The 24,974-nt window shown below is 36.8% G+C and overlaps 1 protein-coding gene across 1 annotated transcript in view; it reads right to left on the bottom strand.

Annotated features, from left to right (window-relative positions):
* Positions 1-24,974, bottom strand: part of SHROOM4 (shroom family member 4) — a 224,497-nt gene that overhangs the window by 80,494 nt on the left and 119,029 nt on the right. Inside the window, exon 2 of the mRNA XM_025372788.1 lies at positions 24,327-24,478. Coding sequence (XP_025228573.1) covers positions 24,327-24,478 — 152 coding nt within the window. The remainder of the gene's footprint in view (positions 1-24,326; positions 24,479-24,974) is intronic.

The raw sequence follows: 24,974 nt of genomic DNA, 5'->3' as shown, positions 1-24,974 counted from the left end.
GGGTTTAAAATATTCAGTAACCATACTGTAAACAGATGTGCTGTCATCCAGGCTTGGTTCCATTTATAGAGCACAGATAGAGTAGATTTGGTATAATTCTTAAGGGCCCTAGGATTTTTGGAATGGTAAATGATCAATGACTTCAACTTAAAAGTCATCAGCTGCATTAGCCTCTAACAAGAGAGTCAGCCTATCCCATGAAGTTTTAAATTGAGGCACTGACTTCTTTTTAGCTACGAAAGTCCTAGATGGCATCTTCTTCCAATATAACGCTGTTTGGTCTACATTAAAAATCTGTTGTTTATTGTAGCCATCTTCGTCAATGATCTTAGCTAGATCTCCTGGTGATAATTTGCTGCAGCTTCTATATCAGCACTTGGTGCTTCACCTTGCACTTTTATGTTATAGAGACAGCTTCTTTCCTTAAGTCTCATGAACCAACCTCTGCTAGCTTCAAACTTTTCTTCTGCAGCTTCCTCAGCTCTCTCAGCCTTCATGGAATTGAAGAAAGTTCGAGCCTTGCTCTGAATTAGGGTTTGGCTAAGGGAATGTTGTGGCTGGTTTGCTCTTCTATGCAGACCACTAAAACTTTCTCTATATCAGCAATAAGGCTGTTTCACTTTTTTTTATAATTCATGTGTTCATTGGAGTAGCACTTTTAATTTCCTTTAAGAACTTTCCTTTGCATTCACAACTTGGCTAACTGTTTGGTGCAAGAGGCCTGGCTTTCAGCCCATCTTGGCTTTTCACATGCCTTCCTCACTAAGCTTAAGCATTTCTAACTTTTTACTTAAAGGGAGAGCTATGTGACACTTCCTTTCACTTGAAGACTCAGAGGGCATTGTAGGGTTATTAATTGGTATAATTTCAATGTTGTGTCTCAGGGAATAGGAAGGTCTGAGGAGAGGAGGAGTGACAGAGGAATGGCCTGTCAGTACACACGACATTTATCAATTCAGTTTGCCATCAATTTGACAGTTTGACATCAATTCATTTTGCCATCTTATATGGGCACAATTTGTGGTGCCCCAAACAATTACAATAGTACCATCAAAAAATCATTGATTACAGACCATCATAACAAATATGATAATAATGAAAAAGTTTGAAATATTGTGAGAATTACTAAAATGTGACACAGAGACATGAAGTGAGAACATGCTATTAGAAAAATGGTGCCAATAGACTTGCTTGACACAGGTTGCCACAAACCTTCAATTTGTAAAACCCACAATTATCTGCAAAGTGCAATGAAGCAAAGTGCAATAAAATGAAGTATGCCTGTAATCTCAACAGTAGAATGGAGAAGACAAAAGAATCAGTACACTTGAATATAGAAAAATATAAATTACCCAATATGAACAACAGAAATCAAATAGACTGAAAAAATAAACAGAGCCTCAGGGATCTTTGGGACTATAACAAAAGATCTAACATTCATAGTACTGAAGTACTAGAAGGAGAGAAGAAGCAGAGCGAGGCTAAAAATATACTTGAACAAATAATACCTAAAACCTCCCCAAATTTGGCAAAAGACATAAACCTGAAGATTCAAGAAGGTAAGAAAATCCCAACAGGATAAACCCAAATAAATCCATACCAAGACACATCTTAGTCAAAAGTCTGAAAGCTAAAGACAAAGAAAAAATCTTGAAAGCAGAGAGAAAGAAGTGACACATTACTGATATGCGAAAAATAATTTGAATGACATCATATTTCTCATCAGAAATCAATGGAGCCAGAGGAAGTGGCACAATATTTTTTTCAACTACTAAAGGAAAAGAACTTTCAATCCAGAATCCTATGTCAAGAGAAAATATCCTTCAGGAATGAAGGAGTCACCAGGACATTCTCAGATGAGGCAAAACTAACAGCATTCACCACTGGTGGACCTATTTTAAAAGTATGGCTAAAGGAAGTTCTGTAAATGGAAAGGACATGACAAAAGAAGGATTCCTGGAATATTAAGAAAGAAGAAATGACATAGAGAATATGTATATATGTATATGGGTAAATAAAATAGATTTCCTTTTTCTCTTGAATTATCTAAGTTATGTTTGATGGTGAAAGCAAAAATTATAACATTGTCTGATGTGGTTCTAAATGTATGTAAAGGAAATATTTAAGACAATTTTACTATAAAAGGAGGAGCATAAAGAGATGTAAAGAAAGGTAAAGTTACTATACTTCAAATTGGTAAAATGACAACATCAATAAACTGTGATACATGATGTACATCTAATACCTATAGCAACCACTAAAAAATCAATATGAAGAGATATACTCAAAATCTCTAAAGATAAATCAAAATGGGATTCTAATTAATGTTTAAGTAACCCACAGTAAGGCAGAGAAAAAAAGAAAGTAAAGAAAGTAAAAAAGAGAACAAAGAGAAAACAAAACAATATTTAAGCCCTAACATATTAATAATTATGTGAAATGTAAGTGGTCTAAACACACCAATGAAAGGACAGAGATTGGCAGAGTGCATAAAAACACGATTCAACTATATGCTGTCAATAGTAATTTACTTCAAATAATACAAGCAGGTTGAAAGTACAAGAACAAAAAATATGCCATGTAAATACGAATGAAAAGAAAGAGAGAATGGCTATATTAATAGCATACAAAGTAAGCAACAAAAGAAAGAAAAGGCATTCAGATTTGGAGAGGATAAAATAAAACTGTCCCTTTTTGGAGATAACATATGTTGAAGATCCGAAAGAATCTAAAACAACAAAATCAGTCAAACAAATAAAACAAGTTCTGCAAGTATGAAGCATACAAGATCAATATACCAAAAGCAATCACATTTCTGTATACAAATAATAGATGTGAAAAATTAAAAACAATACCATTTACAGTTGCTGCAAAAAAAATGAAATGCTTAGATATAAATCTAACAGAACATGTATAGGATATGAATGCTAAAAACCACATAATACTGAAAAAAGAAAAAAACACAAATAGGAAGACACAGTGTGTTCATGGATTAGGAGACTCAATATAGTAAACATGTTAATGCTCTCTAAATTTTATACATATTTAATGCAGTTCCTATCAAAATCTCATCAAGATATTTTCTTGATATAGATACAATTGTTCCAGAAAGGCAGAGCAACTAGGATAAAGTAATTTTGAAAAACAAGAATACAGTAAGAATCAATCTACCCAATTTCAAGACTTTGATAACTATAGCAGTCAAGACTGTATGGTATCAGTAGAGGGTCAGACACATATATCAATGGAATCAAATAGAAAACACAGAAATAGACCCACACAAATATGCCCAACTTATTTTTGACAAAGTTACAAAAGCAATTCAATGGAAAAAGGATAGCCTTTTCAACATACGGTACTGTAACAATGAGACAACAACGGGTCTAAAAACAAACCTCGACCTAAGTCTCATACTTACACATGCACACAAAACCTCAGAATGGATCATAGACTTATGTAGATGTAATGTAAATGTAAAACTATAAATATTTTAGAAAAAAACAGGAGAAAATATTTGGGATCTAGGACATTGAAAATAGTTTTTAGACTTGACACCAAAAGTATATATTAATTCATCAAAGGAAAAACTGATAAATTGGATTTGAGTTACATCATTCATTCTTTCATTAATTGTTAACATAGACTATTATGTTGTAGATACTGAGACTTTACAGATAATTAAAATGCAGCCCCTGCCTTCAAGGAAATCATAGTTTAGTAGAGAAAAGCAATATCTAAACTAACAGTTATGATGAGATGTGGTTAAGTGCACAGAGGATAGAGTTGTACTGTAGGGATGAGGAACAGTTTGTAATACATAGCAGAAACATTTAACAATGAGCAAAGACTTAGCAGGTAACGGAGTGGAACACTATGCCAAGCAGAGAACAGTATCTGCAAAGGCAGAGTCATGAGAGGACACTGTATTGAGGGAATGGTTAATATGTTCAAGGAGACTAAGTGCATGAGATTTGTCCATGTGTTCTCATCATTTAGAGAGGGGAACAACACACACTTGGGACTTTTGGAAGGTGGAGGGTGGGAGGAGGGAGAAGTCAACAAAAACAACTAATGGGCACTAGGCTTAATAACTAGGTGATGAAATAATCTGTATAACAAACCACCATAACACAAGTTTACCTATTAAATTTTTACCTATGTAACAAACCTTCACTTGTACCCCTGAACTTACAATAAAAGTTTTAAAAAATGAGATTTGAATGAATACATATCTGAGGTAGAATCAACAGGATTTGGTAACCTGATTTGATAAAGGCGAAGTGGGTAGCTGAGAGAAGAGGGGATCAAGATGCTTCTTGAATTCGTACTTTAAAGGACTAGGACCATTAAATGTGATCAGGAACAGGAAAGGAAGAGAGGGCATTCTTGTTTCTGGAGGGGGGAAAGTATTAAAACATATTGAGTTTGAGGTACCTGTGTTTCTTGGCAAAAATGTCCTCCAGACAACTGGAAATATGAGGTTAGTATTGAGAAAATAGTTCTGAACTAGAGATGTAAATGTGATGTGTGAGGCATTGGTATTCAAGTAGTTGATGCTATGGTAGTAAATTATGTTACATACTGAAAGGGCACACTGAGAAGCTGAGTGTCTGAGAGACAAAAAAAAAAAAAAAAAAAAAATTGATAGAGCAAAGTCCAGTGTTCCCTTTTGACTATTTGCCATTCGGTCTTCACAAAACTAGTTTAGATTCCCCTCATTGCATTAACATTTAGAGAACTCTGGCTTGAATAAGACAAAGAGATGAAAAGGCTGCCATTTCTCAGCCATTGCTGCCAACTCCCTTCTCTTCTATCTCCACATAGCATCTCTGGGGAGGTAAGGATCTGCTGAAGTCAGTAAAGAAAATTCCATAACTTTCTTTGGTGAATTATTACTGACTGCAGAAAGTGATTTAGTTCTCTAGAAGACCTAGCTAAAATCCTTCCTGCTACAAATAATACTGTTTCTTCATGTTCTGTCTTAATGGAAAAAGAAAAGGGTTAGATACCCCATTGTATGTATCATGGAATTATGTTTTCTCTGGACAGCATGGGGAAGTAGATTTTTCAAGACAAATAAAGTGGCTGATGGGAGGCCCTGGGTTGACAGGGAAAAAGATGTAGATAAGATTATGGGATTCAATTCTTGGTATTCTAGAAAAGTAGATTTTTTTTTCTAGTCCTTAAATTTTCTAGTCCTTAAAAGCAGTTATTAAATCACTTCTTCTTGTCTTACAAAACAAATATATGAAGAATCAAATACACAGTTTATTTATTTTGCAAGGCAAAACTCCCCTATGGACATTAAATTGGCTGTGAAATGAGTCAAGTCGGCAGTTTTGCTTTGATTTTGTTTTGTTTTTGTGTTTGAAACCATCCATGGCAAGTGGCTATTTCTAAGGGCTTGAAAATTTTATCTTCTCTGGGTTGAATAATCTTGATTCTTTTACAAAGCCTTCACTTGAATGACTTTTCAATCCATTAATTATTTTATAGCACTTCCTTGATTGCTCACCAAATTCTTTGTACCCATCTTTAGCTATTATGATAGGATCACTTTAACTCTCTGATCAAAAACTGCATTTAAATATTGTTCAAAACATTCTGTTCTGTGCAAGGGATATAAGCCCTTGAAAAAAACATTTCAGAGAAAAAAAAGTGTCAGGCCCTGTTGTTAAAGGAAGTGAGCTGTACCGGAATATTAATTAAGTCCAGTTATTGTATCCAAATTAAACTGGTGTCTCTTAATTCCAGCTTGAAAAGCAGCAAAGTGGAAGGAATAAATGCAAAGAATAAAAATAGAAAATATTTCCTGCTTAAAGAAAGAGAGACAGGGGATTTTTACATGCCTAGTGGCATCACTTCCTTAATGAAGCTATTCCTTTTTCTATAAATTCTATCTGGTGTGGAAGTACAAAGAATGGTGGAAGGAAATCTGAAAGCAAAGATGTTTAACAGGTAAAGTTGGGAGTTTCCCACTGGTAAGCTCCAATAGTCAAGGCTAGGGGAACATATCAATGGCCAACATAGTTCAGCTGTTTATTGTTTTTAAAAATTGTTCTACAGTTGCCAGTGGTGTTGGTTAATGTTAATCTGTCTCACCACCAATATCTAGGATTTTTAATAGATAAAAGACATAATTTTCTCTCTTCCTAATGTAGTAAAACATGAAATTTGACTTGACTGGTGAGATTGAGTCTAGAAAAATAAAGGGGAAAAGACAGCTAATACTTCTAAAGATGCTAAATTCTAAGTATCTGCATGCTCTCATTTAGTCCTCAGTAGAAATCATTGAAAAAGAGATGAGAAAAGGGACTCAGCGATATTAAGGCAGACATCCAACTTATCAGTCCACTGCTAATCTTATATTGGTGATCCTAGGTGTTCTTCCCAAAGTGTCATTCATGCATTCATTCATCGACTATTTGTTTATTCATCAAATACTGTATTCCAGGCTCTGAAGCCATGTCCTGGAGATTAATGGTGAAAAACACAAGGCCTTAGCTTTATGGAACCTTACCGGTTCCTGACCAGTTCTCCAAGTTTTAGGTAAGTCTGAGTTCTCTATAAGTCAACCTATTGACTTCCCATTCTACATTCTGTTATCCACCTAATCAGTGGGTATTCTTTTGGTTGTATGGCTGTGATCAACTCAAGTATGAGTCACTCAAAAGAGGAAAAACAAAATGACCAACCTATCTTTTCTCTGACACAATCAACCAAATTAGCATAGGAAAAAGTTATTAGGTCACATCCAGTCCATCCTGGGAACAGAGCAAAACCACTCCTTGCATTATGCTACATTATTTTTCAATGAAATTGTCCTGCCTAATTGTAAATAATTATAAATGACTCAGTGACAACGTTTCCACTATTTCCTCTCAAAGGTTAGCCCACGCTCTGGTAATTTTCAGCATCAAGATGGTTTTTCTGATAGTCAGCCCAAACAGCCCTTGTCCTGATTTCATCTAATTATGCTCTGATCTACCCTGATCTCATTCTATTCAGTTCCTCTTTTGCTGCTGTATTTATATCCTTCAAATATAGCTATATGCCTATCATACCGAATTCTCTCCCCTCTCCACCATGGCTGACTTAATCTTAAGCTAAACTCAGCAGACAAAACTGCAACCCCACCATAACTTCTAGTCATCTCAGTATTTTCTACCCTATGCAGAAAACACTAACTAATTTCTTATAGTTCTGGGGTCAGACCTTCCAGGTCTCTGCCTATACACTGGGCAGTGAGGCAGGTGTCCAGAGACCACAAATTACATTTCAATGACATCCTGTCACTTCCACTCTTCTACTTCTCTAGGGCACAGAAGTACTTCTTCAGTGATTTTTTTCTAACCACATGTTTTGAGGGTGGCAGAACAGATCCAATTCAGAAGAACATCTTAGAAGATTTTGTTGACTCTATCTGGGTGTAGAACTTATTCATTCACTCTCACACTCAACTTTTGTTGAAAACTAGCAGTGTCATACCCTAGTGAATCTGACATGTTCTTTCTCAAGGAATTCAGAGTCTAATACAGGAGATAAATAGGTCCCTCTCCCCAATTTATACCCTGCCACTCTCCTTTTCTAAAGAAAATTGTTTACATATACAATTCCTTACCTCCCATTCACTCTTCACTGAAATTGGGTCTCTGCTCATAATGTTTTAATAAAGCCTTTTCTGCCAAAGTCAACCAGTAACCTCTGAATTAGCAAACTCAATGGTCTCTTTTCAATATTCATCCAACTCGAATGCAAGAATATTTAGCACTATTGATTGCTGGACTGCTTTTTCTTGAAATCCTCTCCCTGTCCTTGGTTTCCATGACACCACTCTCCCACATCTCCTCCTACATTTCTGAGTGCCCTTTCTTTCTCTTCTTTACACCACTTTCTCTGTTTCCTCTCAGCGGACAGCTTCTCCTTATATTTGATTTAAAAAGATAAGCATTGAGAAAAGAACTTCCTCTTCTTTCCACCACTGCATCACCAACCTACCTTGCCTTATCTCCTCTTAATATGGGTGAATTATCCTTATTCTTAACGAAGTTCAACTCCCCACTTCTGCTCTGATCTTCCCAAGGACCTTACCTCTGCAATTATTTTTGTCTATACTGTCCATTTCTTTTCTATGCCATCAATTTCTCCCTTGCTACTGAATTATTTCCATTAGCAGTCAGATATTTAATATTTGTGATTTTCAAATTTCCCCTCTTATGCCTAATATACTTTTATTGAATATGTCCCTTTAACATATATATTGTTTTATGTGCATGTATTTTTATAGATAAATAATAATTATACATACTTTGGGGGTACGTGATATTGTGATACATGCATATAATACGTAGTGATCAAATCAGAGTAACTGGAATATCTATCACCCAAACATTTATCATTTCTTCATGTTAAGAATATTCCAAATCTTCTCTTAAAGCTATTTTGAAATATACAGTAAGTTATTGATAACTATAGTCACCCTACTATGCTATCAGACACTGGAACTTACTCCTTTCTTTTAAAAATTAATTTTATTAACTGACAAAAATCACCATATATTTATCCCAATTGCTTCTCAAGCTAACACTCTATTTTTCTGTACTCCTTTTACAACTAAACCCCTAAAAAGACTTACTACCTTCACTTCTTCACTGTCCGTTCTTTTATGAAACAATTCATTCAGGCTTTTGTCTCTGGGTTGCCAATGACTTTCATGTTGCCAAAATCAATAGGTAATTCTCAGAATCAATGTCTCATCAACATTTGACACAGCTGACTACTCCCTCTTTCTTGAATCAGTTTCTTCACTTGCATTGTGGGATACCACTCTCATTTGGTTTTTCTCCTACCTCACTGGCCACTTCTCCTCAGCTTATTCTTTGGGTTTTTCTTCATCTGCCCTATCTCTAAATATTGGAGTATCCCAGCGCTCAATACAAGGACTTCTCCTCTTTGCTGCCTACACTTAAAAAATTAAAGGTGACTTTATTTTATCAAGATTTAATTTCCTCTTAATGTCCATGTTTTTAGCTTCTGCCAAAATTAGAGGCTGCCTCCTCAACTGGTCCAATTTAGATTTAAAAATATTTTTTACCTTGAAATAATTTAAAATGTATGATAGAGTTGCAAGAACAGTACAAGGAATTCCTGTGTAGCCTTTATCCAGAATCACCAACTGATTACATTTTGTCACATTTGCTTTGTCACTCCCTCTCTCTCTAGACATATAAATTAATATGCATGTATGTATTTACTCATCTATTTCAGAGTTAGTTTCAGACCTCATGCCCCTTTACCTCTAAATACTTTAGTTTGTCTTTCCTAAGGACAGAAATTATCTTATACAATTACAGTACTATTATCAAATTCAAGAATTTTTACATTAATATAATACCATTTTACAATATACTTAACCCATTAATGTTCTCACCTGGTGTCAAAGCTTTATCAGAGGGTGACTCCAAAATTTAAATATTTAACCTTGACCTGTTTTCTCAATTCTAGACTCTTCTAATTTCTCAGTTAACATTAGCATGTAGCTGTCCAACAGACATGTCATTACATGTACAAAGTTAATGTGTATAAAACCAAGCTACTTCTTTCCTACTTCTTCTGATTACCCATAAAACGTGTTCCTCCTCCAGTCTTTCTCACCTCAGTAACTGATACCACCCAGTTATTCAGGTCAAAACCCAAGGAACCATTTATTCCTTGCCTAGCCATTTCCTACCACAACCCTGCACAATTCATACTTCAGCCATCAGCAAGTCTTCCAAAACGAATCCTAAATCTAACAACTTTTTACCATTCCATCACTAAAATCCAAATCCAACTCATTACCTTATCTTGCTTAAATTATTCCCAGTAGCCTCCTAACAAGTTTTCCTGCTTCCTCTCTGCCCCCTACAGTCTGTTTCCCATACAGCAGCCACAGTGATCGTCTACCAATCCAAAACTAATCATACCACTGTTCTGCTTAGAACTCTCTAACAGCTTCCCTCTGCAAATAGAACACATTTGAACTTCTTACCAGAGCCTCCAAGGCCCTGTGTGATTATAATCCTTGACTTCTTCTCCTTTCATGCTTCCTTTGCTTACCACACTACAGTTTTAAAGCCTTCTTTCTGACCTTTGAATACATCATGTATTTTTTCCATTTAAGCTCTCTTTTACTTGATATTCTTCTGGCTGGAAAGCTCTTCTCCACAGATCTTTATATGGCTGCCTCTTTCTTACCATTTACTTCTTGGTTCAAATATCTTCATAGAGGTAGAGGTCTTCCCTGAATGAGCTGAAGTCTCCCCTGCCCCTGCTGCTCCTACCACACCCACATTTAGTCATTTTATATGCCTTTGCATTGCTTTATTTTCCTTTATAGCACTTACCACTAATGGATATAATATGTTTGCCTATTTTTGATTATTGTCTACTTCTCCCATTCCTGTTAGAATAGCAACTCCAAGAGGGAAAGGGCTATTTTGTTCACTGATATACCCCCAGTTCCTAAAATAGTACCCAACACAGACTATGGCCCTAGTAAATATTTGTTAGATGAATGAATGAATGGTTCCTCTCTTTGCATTTGGCTCACATATGTCCCCCAGAATCTGGTCCCTGATCATCTTCTCTTCTTCTCTACATTACAGTTTCTGGAAGATACCATCCCAATGGCTTCAATTATCATCGACCCAAATAACTTTCAATTTAATTATTGAGTCCTTTTTTTCTTTGTGTACCCAAGAACCATAGTTACAACTGCCTACTGGTCCTTTATATTTGGACGTCTTACATATGCTTCAAATTCCACATGTCTAAAACTAGCTCATTATTTTGTTTCTTTTTGATATAAAGCATATAAAGTACCAAGTCAAATGCTCAGTGTCTAAGAGGCACTCAATAAATGCTAGTTCTTATAAATAGCATTTGTAACTAGTATCTTTTAACTCCATCCAATTTGGCAAGAAACCTTGCACTCATCTTTGACTCTATCTCTTTCCTTTGCTGAATCCACCATCTCAGCTTTCAAGTATTTGGATGCTTGACAAGCCAATACCCCTAAAAGTAGCCAATACTACCTAAAAGTCTCAGCCTCTAATTCTCACTGCAATAACCCTTACTGCCCTTGCCTGGCATACATTCATTCCATTCAATTAGCTATTCAATGAGTATTGAGCATGTAACCCTGCTAAGCACTATGATCACTATACTAAAGATACGAGTAAAAACCACACATGGACGCTGCCCAAAATTTACAGGTGGGAAATAGACAAGTAAACAGGCTGTTACGATTCTAGATAGTGGAAATTAAAGGGTGTTGTTTATAGGAGGAAGCTTAATACAGTCTGGGGATATCAACCCTAACACTTCTTAGAAGTGGTAAAGTCTTGAGTGTTGAATAAGACTTAGCTAAACAAAGAAGAGGAAGGAGCAGTCATCATTTTGGGAAGAAGGAGCAGAATGTGAAAAGGCACAGAGATATGAGAGAATATGTTGTAGTTGGATGTGATGGTTAATACTGAGTGTCAACTTGATTGGATTGAAGGATACAAAGTGTTGATCCTGGGTGTGTCTGTGTGGGTGTTGCCAAAGACAATAACATTTGAGTCAGTGGACTGGGGAAGGCAGAACCACCCTTCATCTGGTGGGCACAATCTAATCAGTTGCCAGTGAATATAAAGCAGGCAAAAAAACATGAAAAGGAGAGACTGGCCTAGCCTCCCAACCTACATCTTTCTGCCATGCTGGATGCTTCCTGCCCTCGAACATCAGACTCCAATTTCTTCAGTTTGGGGACTCAGACTGGTTCTCCTTCCTCCTCAGCTTGCAGATAGCCTATTGTGAGACCTTGAGATCATGTAAGTTAATACTTACTAAGCTCCCCTTTATATATATATATGTGTGTGTGTGTGTGTGTATCCTATTAGTTCTGTCCCTCTAGAGAACCCTGACGAATACATTAGAGAAATATAAGCAGTTGAATGTGGCCATAACATAAAGTGCAGGCTTGGGCGGAGATGGCAGAGATAAACAGGTGTTCTATTTTAAGAGGCCTGTTCACCAAATTAAGGAGTTTGGATTTTAACCTGAACACAATAGGGAACTTTGAAGGGTTTTGGTGAGTAAAGATTTCACAATGAGGTTTGCATTTTAAAAGATGACTCTGGTTGCACTGTGGAGAATAAATTCACGAGGTCGGGAGCATGGCAAAACTGGAGGTAGGTAAACAAATTGAGAGACTTGCAGTGAGCAAACAAGAGAGAAGAAGTTTGAGAAATTTTCAGCATATATAAAAATGGCCAAGACTTGCTCAATTAGATATAGCAATAAGGAGCTGAAAAAACTGGGTTCACTGTGAATTGTTCACCTTTATAGAGGCACACAGGAGGAGAAGCAGATTTTATCAGGGTTTGGAGGTAGAAGTTAATGACTTTAACATATAGAGTTTTGGAGATACATGTGGGGTATAAAAATGAAGATACCTAGAAAGAAGTGGTATAAATGGGAGAGAAGTATGGGATGGAGTGAGAGATTTAGAAGTCTTATTTGCTAAATTAAATCATGGAATGAATTAAAATCACCCAGAATGTGTCATGTTAGAAGAGTAGAGAAACTTGTGTAGAACTTTGGAGACTATTAATACATAAGGGTCAAGTAGAGGAAGAGGAACCATAAAAAAGGAATAGACAAGAGAAAGCAAAGAAAAACCAGGGGAAGCATAGTGTTACTGGAGCCAAAGGAAGATAAAATTTTTAGAAGACAGTAATATTCAACAATGTTAAGCTCTGATGAGAAGTTGTACTGAGTTGAATGGTGCCCCTGCAAAATTCATGTTCACCTAGAACCTTTGAATGCAACCCTGTTTGGAGACAGAGCCTTTGCAGATGTAATTAGTTATTATGAAATCATACTGGACTTAGGTAGGACCTAAGTCCAATGACTGGTGACCTTATAAGAAGGCCACATAGACACAGACACACAAAGACACAGGGGAAAAGGCCATGTGAAGATAGAGGCAGAGGTTGGAGTGCTATGTCTACAAGCCAAGGAATGCCTAGGGTTGCTGGTAAACACCAGAAGCTAGGAAGAATCAAGAAAGGACCCTCCCCTAGAGCCTTCAGAGAGAGCGTGGCCCTACCAACACTTGGATTTCAGACTTCCAGTATCCTGAGCTATGTAATCTCTGCTATTTTAAGGTACCTAGTCTGTGTCACTTTGTTGTGACAGCCCTAGGACACTAATACAGAGGTGAAGTAACACAGGAACCAAAAGGAGTTCATTGCTTTAAATAATTAAGAGGTCACTGGTAATTCCGACCAGAGTCACTTGAGGGATATGGTGGGAGACCAAGTTAGATTGTTATGGGTTGTGCTTGTGAATGGAAGGTGAAGGAGTAGAAATAGTGAGCGAAAACAGGTTTTCAAAGTAGTTTACCTGTGAAAGAAAAAAAAGGCACAATACCTAAAGATGACTATAGGTCTTGGAAAGGTGTTTTCAAAATAGGAGACCTGAGCTGGTTTGTAGACTTAGGGGAAAAAACTAGGACAAGAGAAGGATAACAGGTTGAAAATGCCTGAAAAAGGGAGAGCAGAAATTAAAGGAGCAAGATTTCTTTAAAAAGTGTAGGAGAATGAGGTCCAGCACACCTGTGAAAAAATTGGGTATGTCCAAGTGAGGAGGCAAACTCTTTTAAGATATACCCCTTTGGGTTTCAGAAAGATAAGGATAGAAAAAAGTCATGTAGATCCATCTATACAGGGTCTTAAATGCTGGGATGAAGTATTTAGACTTATTTGTGGAGGCAGTTGGGGTTTTTTTTGAGAAAGGGAATGACATGAGCCAGGCTAAGCACAATAGAGACCTCATAACTCATGAGATTTACCCAAAGCACAATTACTGCTGATTGAAATAAATACAGAGATGTACTTTAGGAAGATTAATTTGGCAGAAGTGCAGAGAATGGGTTGGAGGGCATCCAGACAAGAGGTAATGAGTCCCTGGCAGTAGCAGGACGAAAGCAAAGGAAATAGATGAGATGGATATTAGAAACGCTGCAGAGGGAGCTCAGAAAGGACTTGGGGACTGTTGGGAATAAAAGAGGGAATTTAAGAGGATTCTACTATTGTGAGCTTGATTGACAAGGATGGGAAAGATGCCATAGACTGAAATAGAGATATTAGGACACCAGAAGGGGGTGGTTGGGTAAGAGTTAATGTACACCTTGGAATGGAAGTCTGGAGCTCAGGAAGAAGGGAAAGCTGGGGAGAGAGATCTGGCAGTCTTCTATATCTAGGAGAGAGGTGAAACCTTTGGAAGTGGATAAATTCATAAAAGATGAATTGGCAGAGGAAAAAGTTAAGGCAAAGGATAGAATCACAAACTTACTTTAGGTATAGAAAAGAGACATTTCCCTCAAGTACAGAAAGGCTTCCTAGAGGAGGTAGCAAATGTGAAACATCCCAGAAACCATGTAAAGAAACCTTGACTGGTAAGAAGAAGTTGCTGGTTCTAGTCTAATCTACCTCTGTCGCTGTGTGGCCTTAGGAAAGTCCTTACTCATTCCAGTCCTCAGTCTTCTCACCTATAAAATGAGGTCACTGAATACAGTGATTACAGAAACCTCTTTTAGCTCTAGCAGTACATTTTCCTTTGATTGGAGCTTGACTTTGGCCTTTGTTCTGGCAAGAGGGGTACATAACTTTCTAGATCAAGAAATAGTATACAAAGGCAAAGAGGCACGTTTAAGAAAAGAGAAATGAATGAATTCAGAACTAGTCATTTTCACAACTTGAGCTATCCAACCTAATGATCATTCTGATTGACAATTATTAGGGTACTATGTGATTGATAATAACACCTGGTCTATGAGTTGTGTAATGAAGTTTTTTTTTGTTTGTTTGTTTGTTTTGAGACAGAGTCTCGCTCTGTCGCCCAGGCTGGAGTGCAGTGGCCGGATCTCAGCTCACTGCAAGCTCCACCTCCAGGGTTCACGCCATTCTCCTGCCTCAGCCTCCCGAGTAGCTGGGACTACAGGCGCCCACCACCACGCCCAGCTAATTTTTTTGTATTTTTAGTAGAGATGGGGTTTCACCGTGTTAGCCAGGATGGTCTCAATCTCCTGACCTCGTGATCTGCCCGTCTCAGCCTCCCAAAGTGCTGGGATTACAGGCGCGAGTACCCCCGCCCGGCCGGATGAAGTTTTAGCCAGTATTGTACTGTCTGCTAAAATCAGTACTGAAGGATAAGTACTGCCTTCCTTTTACTTAGGAAAAAGAAAAGAGCAGTTACCAAATGGCTACTCTGTTTCAGGTACTTTCATATATTTACCTAAAAGGTAATTTATATGAAGACAAGATTTTCTTTTAAACCTGTTGTATTAACTGATATATCACTAATACCTAAAATAGTGCTTAGCACATAGCACTCAATATTGTTTGAATGACTTGAAAAATATATGAATATATTTTATATATACATATATTTCATATATGTGTGTATATAATGTCATTTGATCATTATAACAAACTTGCAAAAGAGACATTAGTGTTCTTATATGGACGGGAAAATAATGGCTAAAAGAGGTTATATAAACTTACTCAAAGTCACACAACCTGTAGGTGTTGTGCCAGAGTCAAACACAACAGATTTATAAGCTCCATGTGGGCAGGGAATGTGTCTATGTTCTTCACGGTATCCCCAACAGCTAACTCCATATCTAGATGGAAGTAGCATTTAATAAATATCTTGTGAATAGAAGGAAGCAGGCAAGCAAACACACACTTGTGTGGACCCATATACCATTCATTTTACCCTATACCAACCACATCATTGCCCAAATTCAAAAGAATATTGAATCTCAAGAATCCAGCAGTTTGCCTACCATGTTTGTTGGCTTAAATAGTCTGTGATTTTTTATTCATTCTCACTTGTAGACTACGATGGTTCTCTTTCAGTCTTTTTAAGCTTTAGAGAGAGCCTCAAGGTCTTCTTTTTGGAGAATGCTTTATACCAGGGGCCAGCAAACTTAGTCTGTAAAGGGCCAGGTAGTAAGTATTTTAGGTTTTGTAGACCATATAGTGTCTGTTGCAACTATTCGACTTTGCCATTTTGGTGTTTAAAAAAAAACAAAACCACAGCTATAGACAACACATAGATAGATGAGCATGACTGCTCCAATTGCTTTTATTCCAATAAAATGTTAATTGGAAAACTAGTTAGCAGGACAGATTTGGCCACAGACCATAGTTTAGCCCACCTCTGTTTTATATTATTTTTATTTTTCTCTCTCTTGCCTTTCCAGGACTTCTCTAACACGGTGCCAACTGTAAACATCTTCCTATCCCTGGTATATTAATACATGGCAGGACAACTTCAGTTTTAACAAGTTTCAACAGTTGTAACCCCTTCCATTTAATTATAGATGGCAGGAGTATTATGACAACAACAAAGACAGGACAGCTAGGGAGGCTGGCAGGTGGCCTACACAAGGCTCAAAGATATGGCAGTTCATTCCTTTTCATAATCTTAATGCTGGTCCAAGATCTGGATACCAGGTTCATATAATAAAAACTAGATTGTTTGCTTTTTGATCAGTGTACCCAAAATTGATCAGTTATTTTAAAACAGTCTTACAAATATCCATAATCATAATAAACTGAATGGAATGTCATGTGCCAATTTAAGTGACCATGAAAAATATAACTATCAAGAAAACCAGTTACTCATAGTTCCTACTTCCCTAAATAAGGATGTTTAAAAAAAAATACTGAGTCCTTCCCATGTGTCATAGAGTGTACTAGGTACTGAGAATGCAACAGTGAATACGCAGCACCTGTCCTCATGTTTCTAGTCTAAGGGCCATTTTTTTTTTTTCTGCATAGAGCCAAATAATAAATATTTTAGGCTTTTTGTATCACACAGTCTGCCACAACTCAATTTTGCCATTTTAGTATGAAAGAAGCATGAATAGTACATAAATGTGTAGTTCTGTTCCAATAAAATTTTATTTATGGACACTTAATTTGAGTTTCATATAATTTCACATATCATGAAATACGATTCTTTTTTCCACCAACCGTTTAAAATATATACATATGTATGTGTGTGTATATACATATATCAAAGAGATATCTACACCCCATATCTTTTGCAGCAGTATCCACAATAGCTGAGATATGAAATCAATCTAAGTGTTCAAAAACAGATGAATGGATACAGAAAATGTGGTGTATATATACACAATGGAGTGTTATTCAGCCATAAAAAGAATGAAATCCTGTTATTTGCAGCAACATGGAGGACGTTATGTTAAGTGAAATAAGCCAGGAACAGAAAGTTGAACACCACATGTTCTCACTCATATGTAGAAGCTAAAAATACTGAACTCAAAGAAGTAAAGAGTAGAACAGAGGTTACTAGAGGGTGAGAAGGGAGGGGGAAGGGAAGGATATATAAAGATTTGCTAAAAAATACAAAAATTCAGTAGATAGGAAGAATAAGTTCTAGTGCTCTATAGCACTATAGGATGACTATAGTCAATATTAATGTATTATATATTTCAAGTAACTAGAAGAAAGGATGCTCCCAACATAAAGAAACAATAAATGTTTGAGATAATGGATATGCTAATTACTCTGATCTGATCACTATACGTTGCACATTGGAAAACCACTATGTACCCCATAAATATGTACTATGTATCAGTTAAAATAAATTTAAAAATAGAAGTGAAAGAATAACCTGGAGGCTGATAAATGACATTGGTAAGGAAATGAGAGTGATAATCCCTGCTTGTTTGAGCTTCAAAAATGAAGGGAATCTTGCATGAGGGTGGAGGAATGATGGTTCAGAAGTTGTCTACGGAGAGCATGGCTAAACCAGAATATGTCAATAATGTACATTCAATTGTATCTTGCCTTTTTGTAAGAAAAAAAAATACAGTACCCTAAGACTTTACCCACATCATCAAAAATGACTTGTGTACATTTTCTGTCTGTACATTTTTGTAATTTCCTCCATATAAAACCTCTTTCTTTCATACATATTTCTTAAGGGCATTCCTGATTGCTTATGGGTTTGTTCCCATTAAGAATGGCATATATTTCTCCATATAGCTTCTAATTGATTATTGTGTCTGTTGTTACCTTTAAATTTGTTATTCTTTGACTTCTCCTTTGAACTGATTGTAACACTTTACATTTTCCTCATTAAGGAGTGAAATACAATATTTAACATATGTTCACTTTTTGTCTACGTAAGAGTCAAAATTTTGCCTTTTAAAAATTATTTTAATATTTGTAATGAATTGTTACTGTCCTATATTATTGTATTATATTTCATAGAATTCCATGTATATATTTTGCATCTAAATTTACAAATTGGATAGAATATTCTTTCTTAGAGCAGTCTGTCAGGTTTTGGTATCAGAGTAATGCTGGCTTCAAAGACAGTGTGAATAATTCTGCAACATTTTCAATACTATAACATATCTATAGAATTCAACGTGGTTATTTCTAGAAAATTTAAAGGAATTCACAGATAAAAATATCTGTCCCTTAAAGTCCTAAAGTATTTTTGGATGTCCCTAAAGTATTTTTGGAAGTTTCTCTTTGATAATTGTTTTCAAAGTTTCTACTGTTACATGTTCATTTAGTTTTCAACTTCTCAGTAATTTCTGGCATTTAATATTTTATTAGATATTTTAATTTCTTTGAGATTTTCAAATATATTAAGGTACAATTATAGTAGTGCGCCTTTAATTTAAAAAACCTTTGTTGTTGTATTCCATTTGTCATTTAAATTTTATTTATAATTCATCTTTGTTTTCTTGATTAAATTTGCTAAAGGCTTATCTATTTAATTCATCCATCTGAAAAGAAACCTAGTCCTCGGTTTCATATTATATTGGATTATTAGTCATTTAATTCCATTCTTCATTTTTAACAATAAAATATTTAAGGTTATGAATTTACTTCTGAATATTTTCAAAGTTTTGGTAAGTCATGATCTCATTTTTATTATTGTTAGTCTGCTAGTGTTTCTTTGTGCTAATATTCACATATAAATGTGATCTAAAATATTCAAGTAATTGAAGACTTTAAAATTTGTTTTTAAATTGTAAACATTGTACATTATCATCAGAGATTGCTACTCTTAAGAGTGTGCAGGCTGGGCTTGGTGGCTCACGCCTGTAATCCCAGCACTCTGGCAGGCCAAGGCGGGCAGATCACTTGAGGTCAGGAGTTCAAGACAGCCTGGCCAACATAGTGAAGCCTTGTCTCTACTAAAAATACAAAAATTATCTGGGTGTGGTGGTACACACCTGTAGTCCCAGCTGCTTGGGAGGCTGAGGCAGGAGAATTGCTTGAACCCGGGAGGCAGAGGTTGCAGTGAGCCAAGATCGTGTCGTGCCATTGCACTCTAGCCTGGGCAACAGAGCAAGGCTCTATCTCAAAAAAAAAAAAAAAAAAAAAAAAAGAAACTTGCAAAGCTTTTCTTTGTGACATACCTATGATCATTTAAAAATATTCTCTCAATATTTGAAAAGAGTATATGCAGTCTATAAACAATTTTCAAAATGTATTAATTAGATCTAATGAATTGTTTTTCATATCTTCTAAGTAGTTTATTTTAGTCTACTTTATTGTCAATTAAATTATGTTAAAGCCTCCCATACAGATGTTTCCATCACTTTTTGTATAGTTGACAGTTTTTTTCTTTATATATTTGGATGCCATGTTTTTTGCAAAAAAAGATTCATAAATATAATATCTTCAATATGGTTTGTATCATCAATCAATATAAAATGAACATCTTGGGATCAACGTGGTTGCGTGGTCATTGTTCCTGATTTTTTTTTTCCTAATAGAGTAGTGACATGTTCAAATACCTATTTAGAGAATGGATTGATTAGGAAAAGGTGAGACTGAAAGCTGAGAAGCCAGTGGGAAGGCTCTTAGAATAGTGCAGGTGAGAAATCATGAGTGGCTGGATTAAGACAAAGGCAACCAAGAGGTCTTTAGCAGGTTAAAAATATCAAGACTTGGAATTAATTGGATTGGAAGTTGGGTGGGGTGAGAGAGGAGTTGAGGGTGACACCTACATTTCTGACTGAGCTGACCATTATCTAGACAGCAATATAGGAGGAAGAGCTGGGTTGGCTTTTCAGAATTGGCTATATTCTAAAGTTCCTTCTGTTTATATTCATACCAAAAGGACTCAAGCCTAGACCTTAAGCTAAGTGTTGGATCTTTGTCAGCTGATTGTTTACTCAAACCAAAGTCTTTCTACCTGTATAAAACACTAGGCTGAATACTCACAAATTTTAGGGTAATCACACTTCTTTTACATGTTAAGAGCTCTTTCATAAAGTTGACGGAAAATTTGGACTAAACGAGAGGGAATTAATTTCCTATACTGTGCCCAGGGTAGTCCACCTGTGAAGGTTAAGTTTTCCACAAGAGGGCAGCATCACCTAATAAATTATGTCATTGAAAGCCTTCACCAATAGGGGCTGAGATGGGGAGGTTAAAAGGGTAGAAAATACAGGTTCTGGGAGCCATAGGACCTGTCACACCACGAAAAACAAAGGGCCCTGCTAGTTCAAGCCCATAATTATAACCACTCCTAAGTGACTGATGGTGGCAGATGTTGCTACGAAAGAGGACATGGAACTCACCCTGTCAAGATGAGTGGGTGAAACACCTGAACCCTCTCATTCTTGTGACTGACTCAGAAGATACTCTAGATAGTGTTCAGACTCCCTCTAAGTGCTGGTGTCTCTGTACAACCAGCATCTCACAGGGGCCTTTATTTCCTATTCAGATCATTGCCACCCCTAATGATTCCTTAACACATCATTCTCTGCAGGTTAGGCTGCAAAGCACATCACCATTCTGATGCTCTCCCAATTTAACAGTGTTTGGTTATTCCAATTATGCTTCTTTTAGACCCTAAGGAAAGAAATGGGAATGAAATTCACTGACAACCCATTATGTGAAAGTCATTTTATATAAATGATCTTATTTAATCATCACAACAATGCCATTATATACGAATTATTATTTGTCATATAAGAGACCTAGGAAGTTGCAAACATGGGAATATCTAGCTCCAAAACAAAAATGCTTCCAAATTCACCAAATTACCCCTCCAAGAAGCCTTATTTAAGACCTAAATCTTGACCAATCCAAGATTTAATCAGTGATAATGTATCTATTATATAAGGCATTACTTAACATGTCACCTCCTATCCATGTACATGGGCAGGTATGGATTAATCTTAGGTGCCAGCAGGTAACAGAAGTCAAGGGGATCCTATATAACCTCATTCTTCCTAGGTCCAAAGCCTTTCCCCTTAAATATTCTCTCTTCAGGATAAATCATTTGGATATAGAACATGAGGACAATGGAAGAATTAAAGATGGCTTCTGTGTTTCTGGCTTAGTTGGCTGAATACATACGTGGTGGTCCTGGTCATAGATAGTTATTTTGAGAGAAGATGATGATGTGTTAGGCATGGGCATGTTGTGTTTGCAATACCTCTGACACATTTAAGTATAAATGTTTAATAGGAAGTTGGTTATATGGTCTAGAGCATAGGAGATACAGAAAATAAGGTGAAGCTAAAGGGCTGGGTGAGATTTTCCAGGGTATATTAAGTTAAAAATGGTGGAACTATGGGGAACACCAACATTTAAGGAATGGTCAGAGGAAGAGCAGGTAATAACGAGCCTGGTTTTTAAAAAATGGACAAGGATGTAGGAAAAGAACAAGGAAACTGATTATCTTGAAAGTAAGAGGTGTGGCCGGGCGCGGTGCCTTATTCCTGTAATCCCAGCACTTTGGGAGGCTGAGGCAGGCCGGATTACTTGAGGTCCGAGGTTTGCCACCAGCCTGGCCAACATAGTGAAACTCCGTCTCTACTAAAAATACAAAAAGTAGCCAGGTGTGTTGGTACACGCCTGTAATCCAGCTACTCAGGAGGTTGAGGCAGGGGAATTGCTTGAACCTGGGAGGTGGAGGTTGCAGTGAGCTGAGATCACGCCACTGCACTCCAGCCTGGGCGACAGAGCAAAACTCCATTTCAAAAAAAAAAAAAAAAAGTTTTTTTTTTTAATTAACATAATAGTTACACATGTTTTGGGGGTACATGTATCATTCTGATACATACATATAAAGTGTAACAATGAAATTTGGAAAATTGGGATATCCATCACTTCAAACATTTATCTTTTCTTTATGTTGAGAACATATGAATTCTTCTCTACCAGTTATTCTGAAATATACAATAGATTGTTAACTATAGTTACCCTACCCAAACTATTGAATACTAGATCTTATTCCTTCTATCTAACTGTATTTTTATACCCATCAGTCAACCTCTCTTCAACCTCCCCACTTCCCAGCCTCTAGTAACCACCAGTCTACTCTCTATCTCCATGAGATCTCTCTTTTCACCCTTTACATATGAGTGAGAACATGTAATATTTGTCTTTCTGGGCCTGCCTTATTTTACTTAATGACCTCCAGTTCCATCTGTGTTGTTGTAAATGACAGGATTTCATTCTTTTTATGGCTGATAGTATTCCTTTATATATATATATTCCCCATTTTCCTTATCCATTCATCTACTGATGGATTAGGTTGATTCCATGTCTTGTTTATTGTGAATAGTGCTGCAATAAACATGGGGGTGCAGATATCTCTTTTATATGCTGATTTCCTTTCTTTTGAATATGTACCCAGCAGGGGGACTGCTAGGTCATATGATAATTCTATTTTCAGTTTTTTACTAAACATCCATACTGTTCTACGGTGGCTGTACTATTTCACAGTCCTACCAACAGTGTACAGGGATTCCCCATTTTCCCACATCCTTCCAGAATCTGTTTTTTTTTAATTTGTTTGTTTTGTTTTTATAAAAACCATTTTAACTGGGGTGACATAATATCTCATTGTGGTTTTTATTTTTCATTTCCCTGAAGATTAGTGATGTTGAACATTTTTTCATATGCCTGTTGGCCATTTTTGTGTCTTCTTTTAAGAAATGTCTATTCAATTCTTTGCCCACTTTTTAAGTTGGATTATTTTGGGGTTTTTTTGTTTGTTTGTTTTTTTGCTATTGAGTTGCTGTGTGAGATTTTTGGTATTGAGTTTCATAAAGGAAGGTAGGGGGCAAAATCTAGAGCTATAATGTTAAATGCCATATATGATGAATACTAAAAATAACCCATTGACTTTGACAATTAGGTGATAATTTGTAGCTTTTGACAGAGTAGTTTCAGTGGAGTTCTGAGGGTCAAATTCTGGCTGCAGAGAGTAGAAAGCTAAATGGCAGGTGGAGAAGTGGGGACAGTGACTATAGACTCTTCCTTTGAGACTGAGTATGAACAAAAGGAGAAAGACGGGGCAGGAGCCAGAGGGAGAAGTGAGATTGTGGGAAGATGCAAACTTACGATAAAGGAAAAAAAAAAAAAAAAAAAAAAAAACACAATAGAAAGGGAGAAGGCTGAGCTCCAATAATACAAAGCAAAGACGCAGCAGCAAAATGAAAGAAAAGCCATGTGGAAAGTTTACCAATAGGTAGATGCTTTTGGTGGCAGCAGAATAACTGTGCCCAAATATGTCCTTCCCTTCTTTCTGCTTATGCCACTGCACTTACCTGCAATGCCTTCCTCTTCTGATGCTTTATTTTTCAAATTATACTTACCCTTTAGCTTAAATTCTACTTCCTCTATGAAGTCTTACCCTATCAATCCCTTCTGCAGTGATCTCTTTCTCTAATAGCAATTTCTGTCTGAACGTTCCATTTGATAATCACACACAAGCCTTTATTGCCTTCTTTAAAAATATATAGCTACTTAGTCACATGTGTATCTTTTCTCCCCTGCTAGACTGTGCAATCCTCAAGGAAAGGGTTTCTAAGAGTTTGCTACAGCCTCCATGGCTGTAGTAGGGGCTCTTTAAGTCTCCATTGATATGTGGTTCAGGAATGATAGTGTATTATAAAGAAGGAGATGGAAAAACACTGGATTAGATAGCCCTTTGGTATATAATGAGTAATTTAGTCCTCTTTATAGCAAATAAGGAAACAATCTTGCAGAGGACAAATAAATTTATCCAAGATTATGTGTCTGTGTGGCAGTGCCAGGATTTGAACCAAAGGCTCTTTCTCCTGTGCTATTCTGCTTCAGTTGTCTGCAAAATTCTATTCAAGTGAAACACCTCTTTCCTTTATAATATTGATAGAGACATGACTCTATTGAGCTTTATTACCAACCAAGTTTCAGTGGCCTCTGCTTCTTACGGAGACTCTCCCTGTACCTTACCTCCTGACAATCAGCTTGAGAATCCGGAAGGAGCCTTTGATGAGAATGAGGGCCTCTTGGCGGGAGCCATATAATGGAGTGCCATTGATATTCACCAGCTCATCACCAGTCCTCATCTTCTGGGACAAAGCTGCCTTGCCTCCATCTTCAATCTGTGTTGCAGAGAACAAAACAGAAAGCAGGCAGTGAGGCGACTTTCTCCCCAAAATTCTACTTGTTTCTTCCACCCCTGGAGCCACAAGTAGTACTGGGGAATGGCTCCAGGCAGCTCCTTGGAATAGCTCAGGAGCTGATCACAGGTCATTATTTACTGAAGGCAAAGCTTGAGCAAACCTTTGAGGAAGGAGGCAACATGGAAATAATGCAATCCCTGACTGGAGGAATCAGCAGTCCAACTAGGAAGACTAGCACTTCTAAACAAGAAACTGATGCTTGGAAGGAACCCTAGTGTGTGGCTAAAGCAGCAGCACAGCCTACCAAAACGTGCAGGCAAATTAGAGCCAGAAGAGCTAGGCTCCACCAAAATGACCCTTGGCAAGCTCTTTCCTATCTTTGGGCAGGCTTTGAAGTCTGACAAACGTAAGTTTGAATCCTGGCTCCGCTACTTCCTAGCTGTGTGATCCTTAGGAAGTTACTTAACATCTCTGT

Source organism: Theropithecus gelada, chromosome X (assembly GCF_003255815.1).
Source record: "Theropithecus gelada isolate Dixy chromosome X, Tgel_1.0, whole genome shotgun sequence".
In the NCBI taxonomy this organism is placed as follows: Eukaryota; Metazoa; Chordata; class Mammalia; order Primates; family Cercopithecidae; genus Theropithecus; species Theropithecus gelada.
This window is presented reverse-complemented; position numbering and strand designations above follow the sequence as displayed.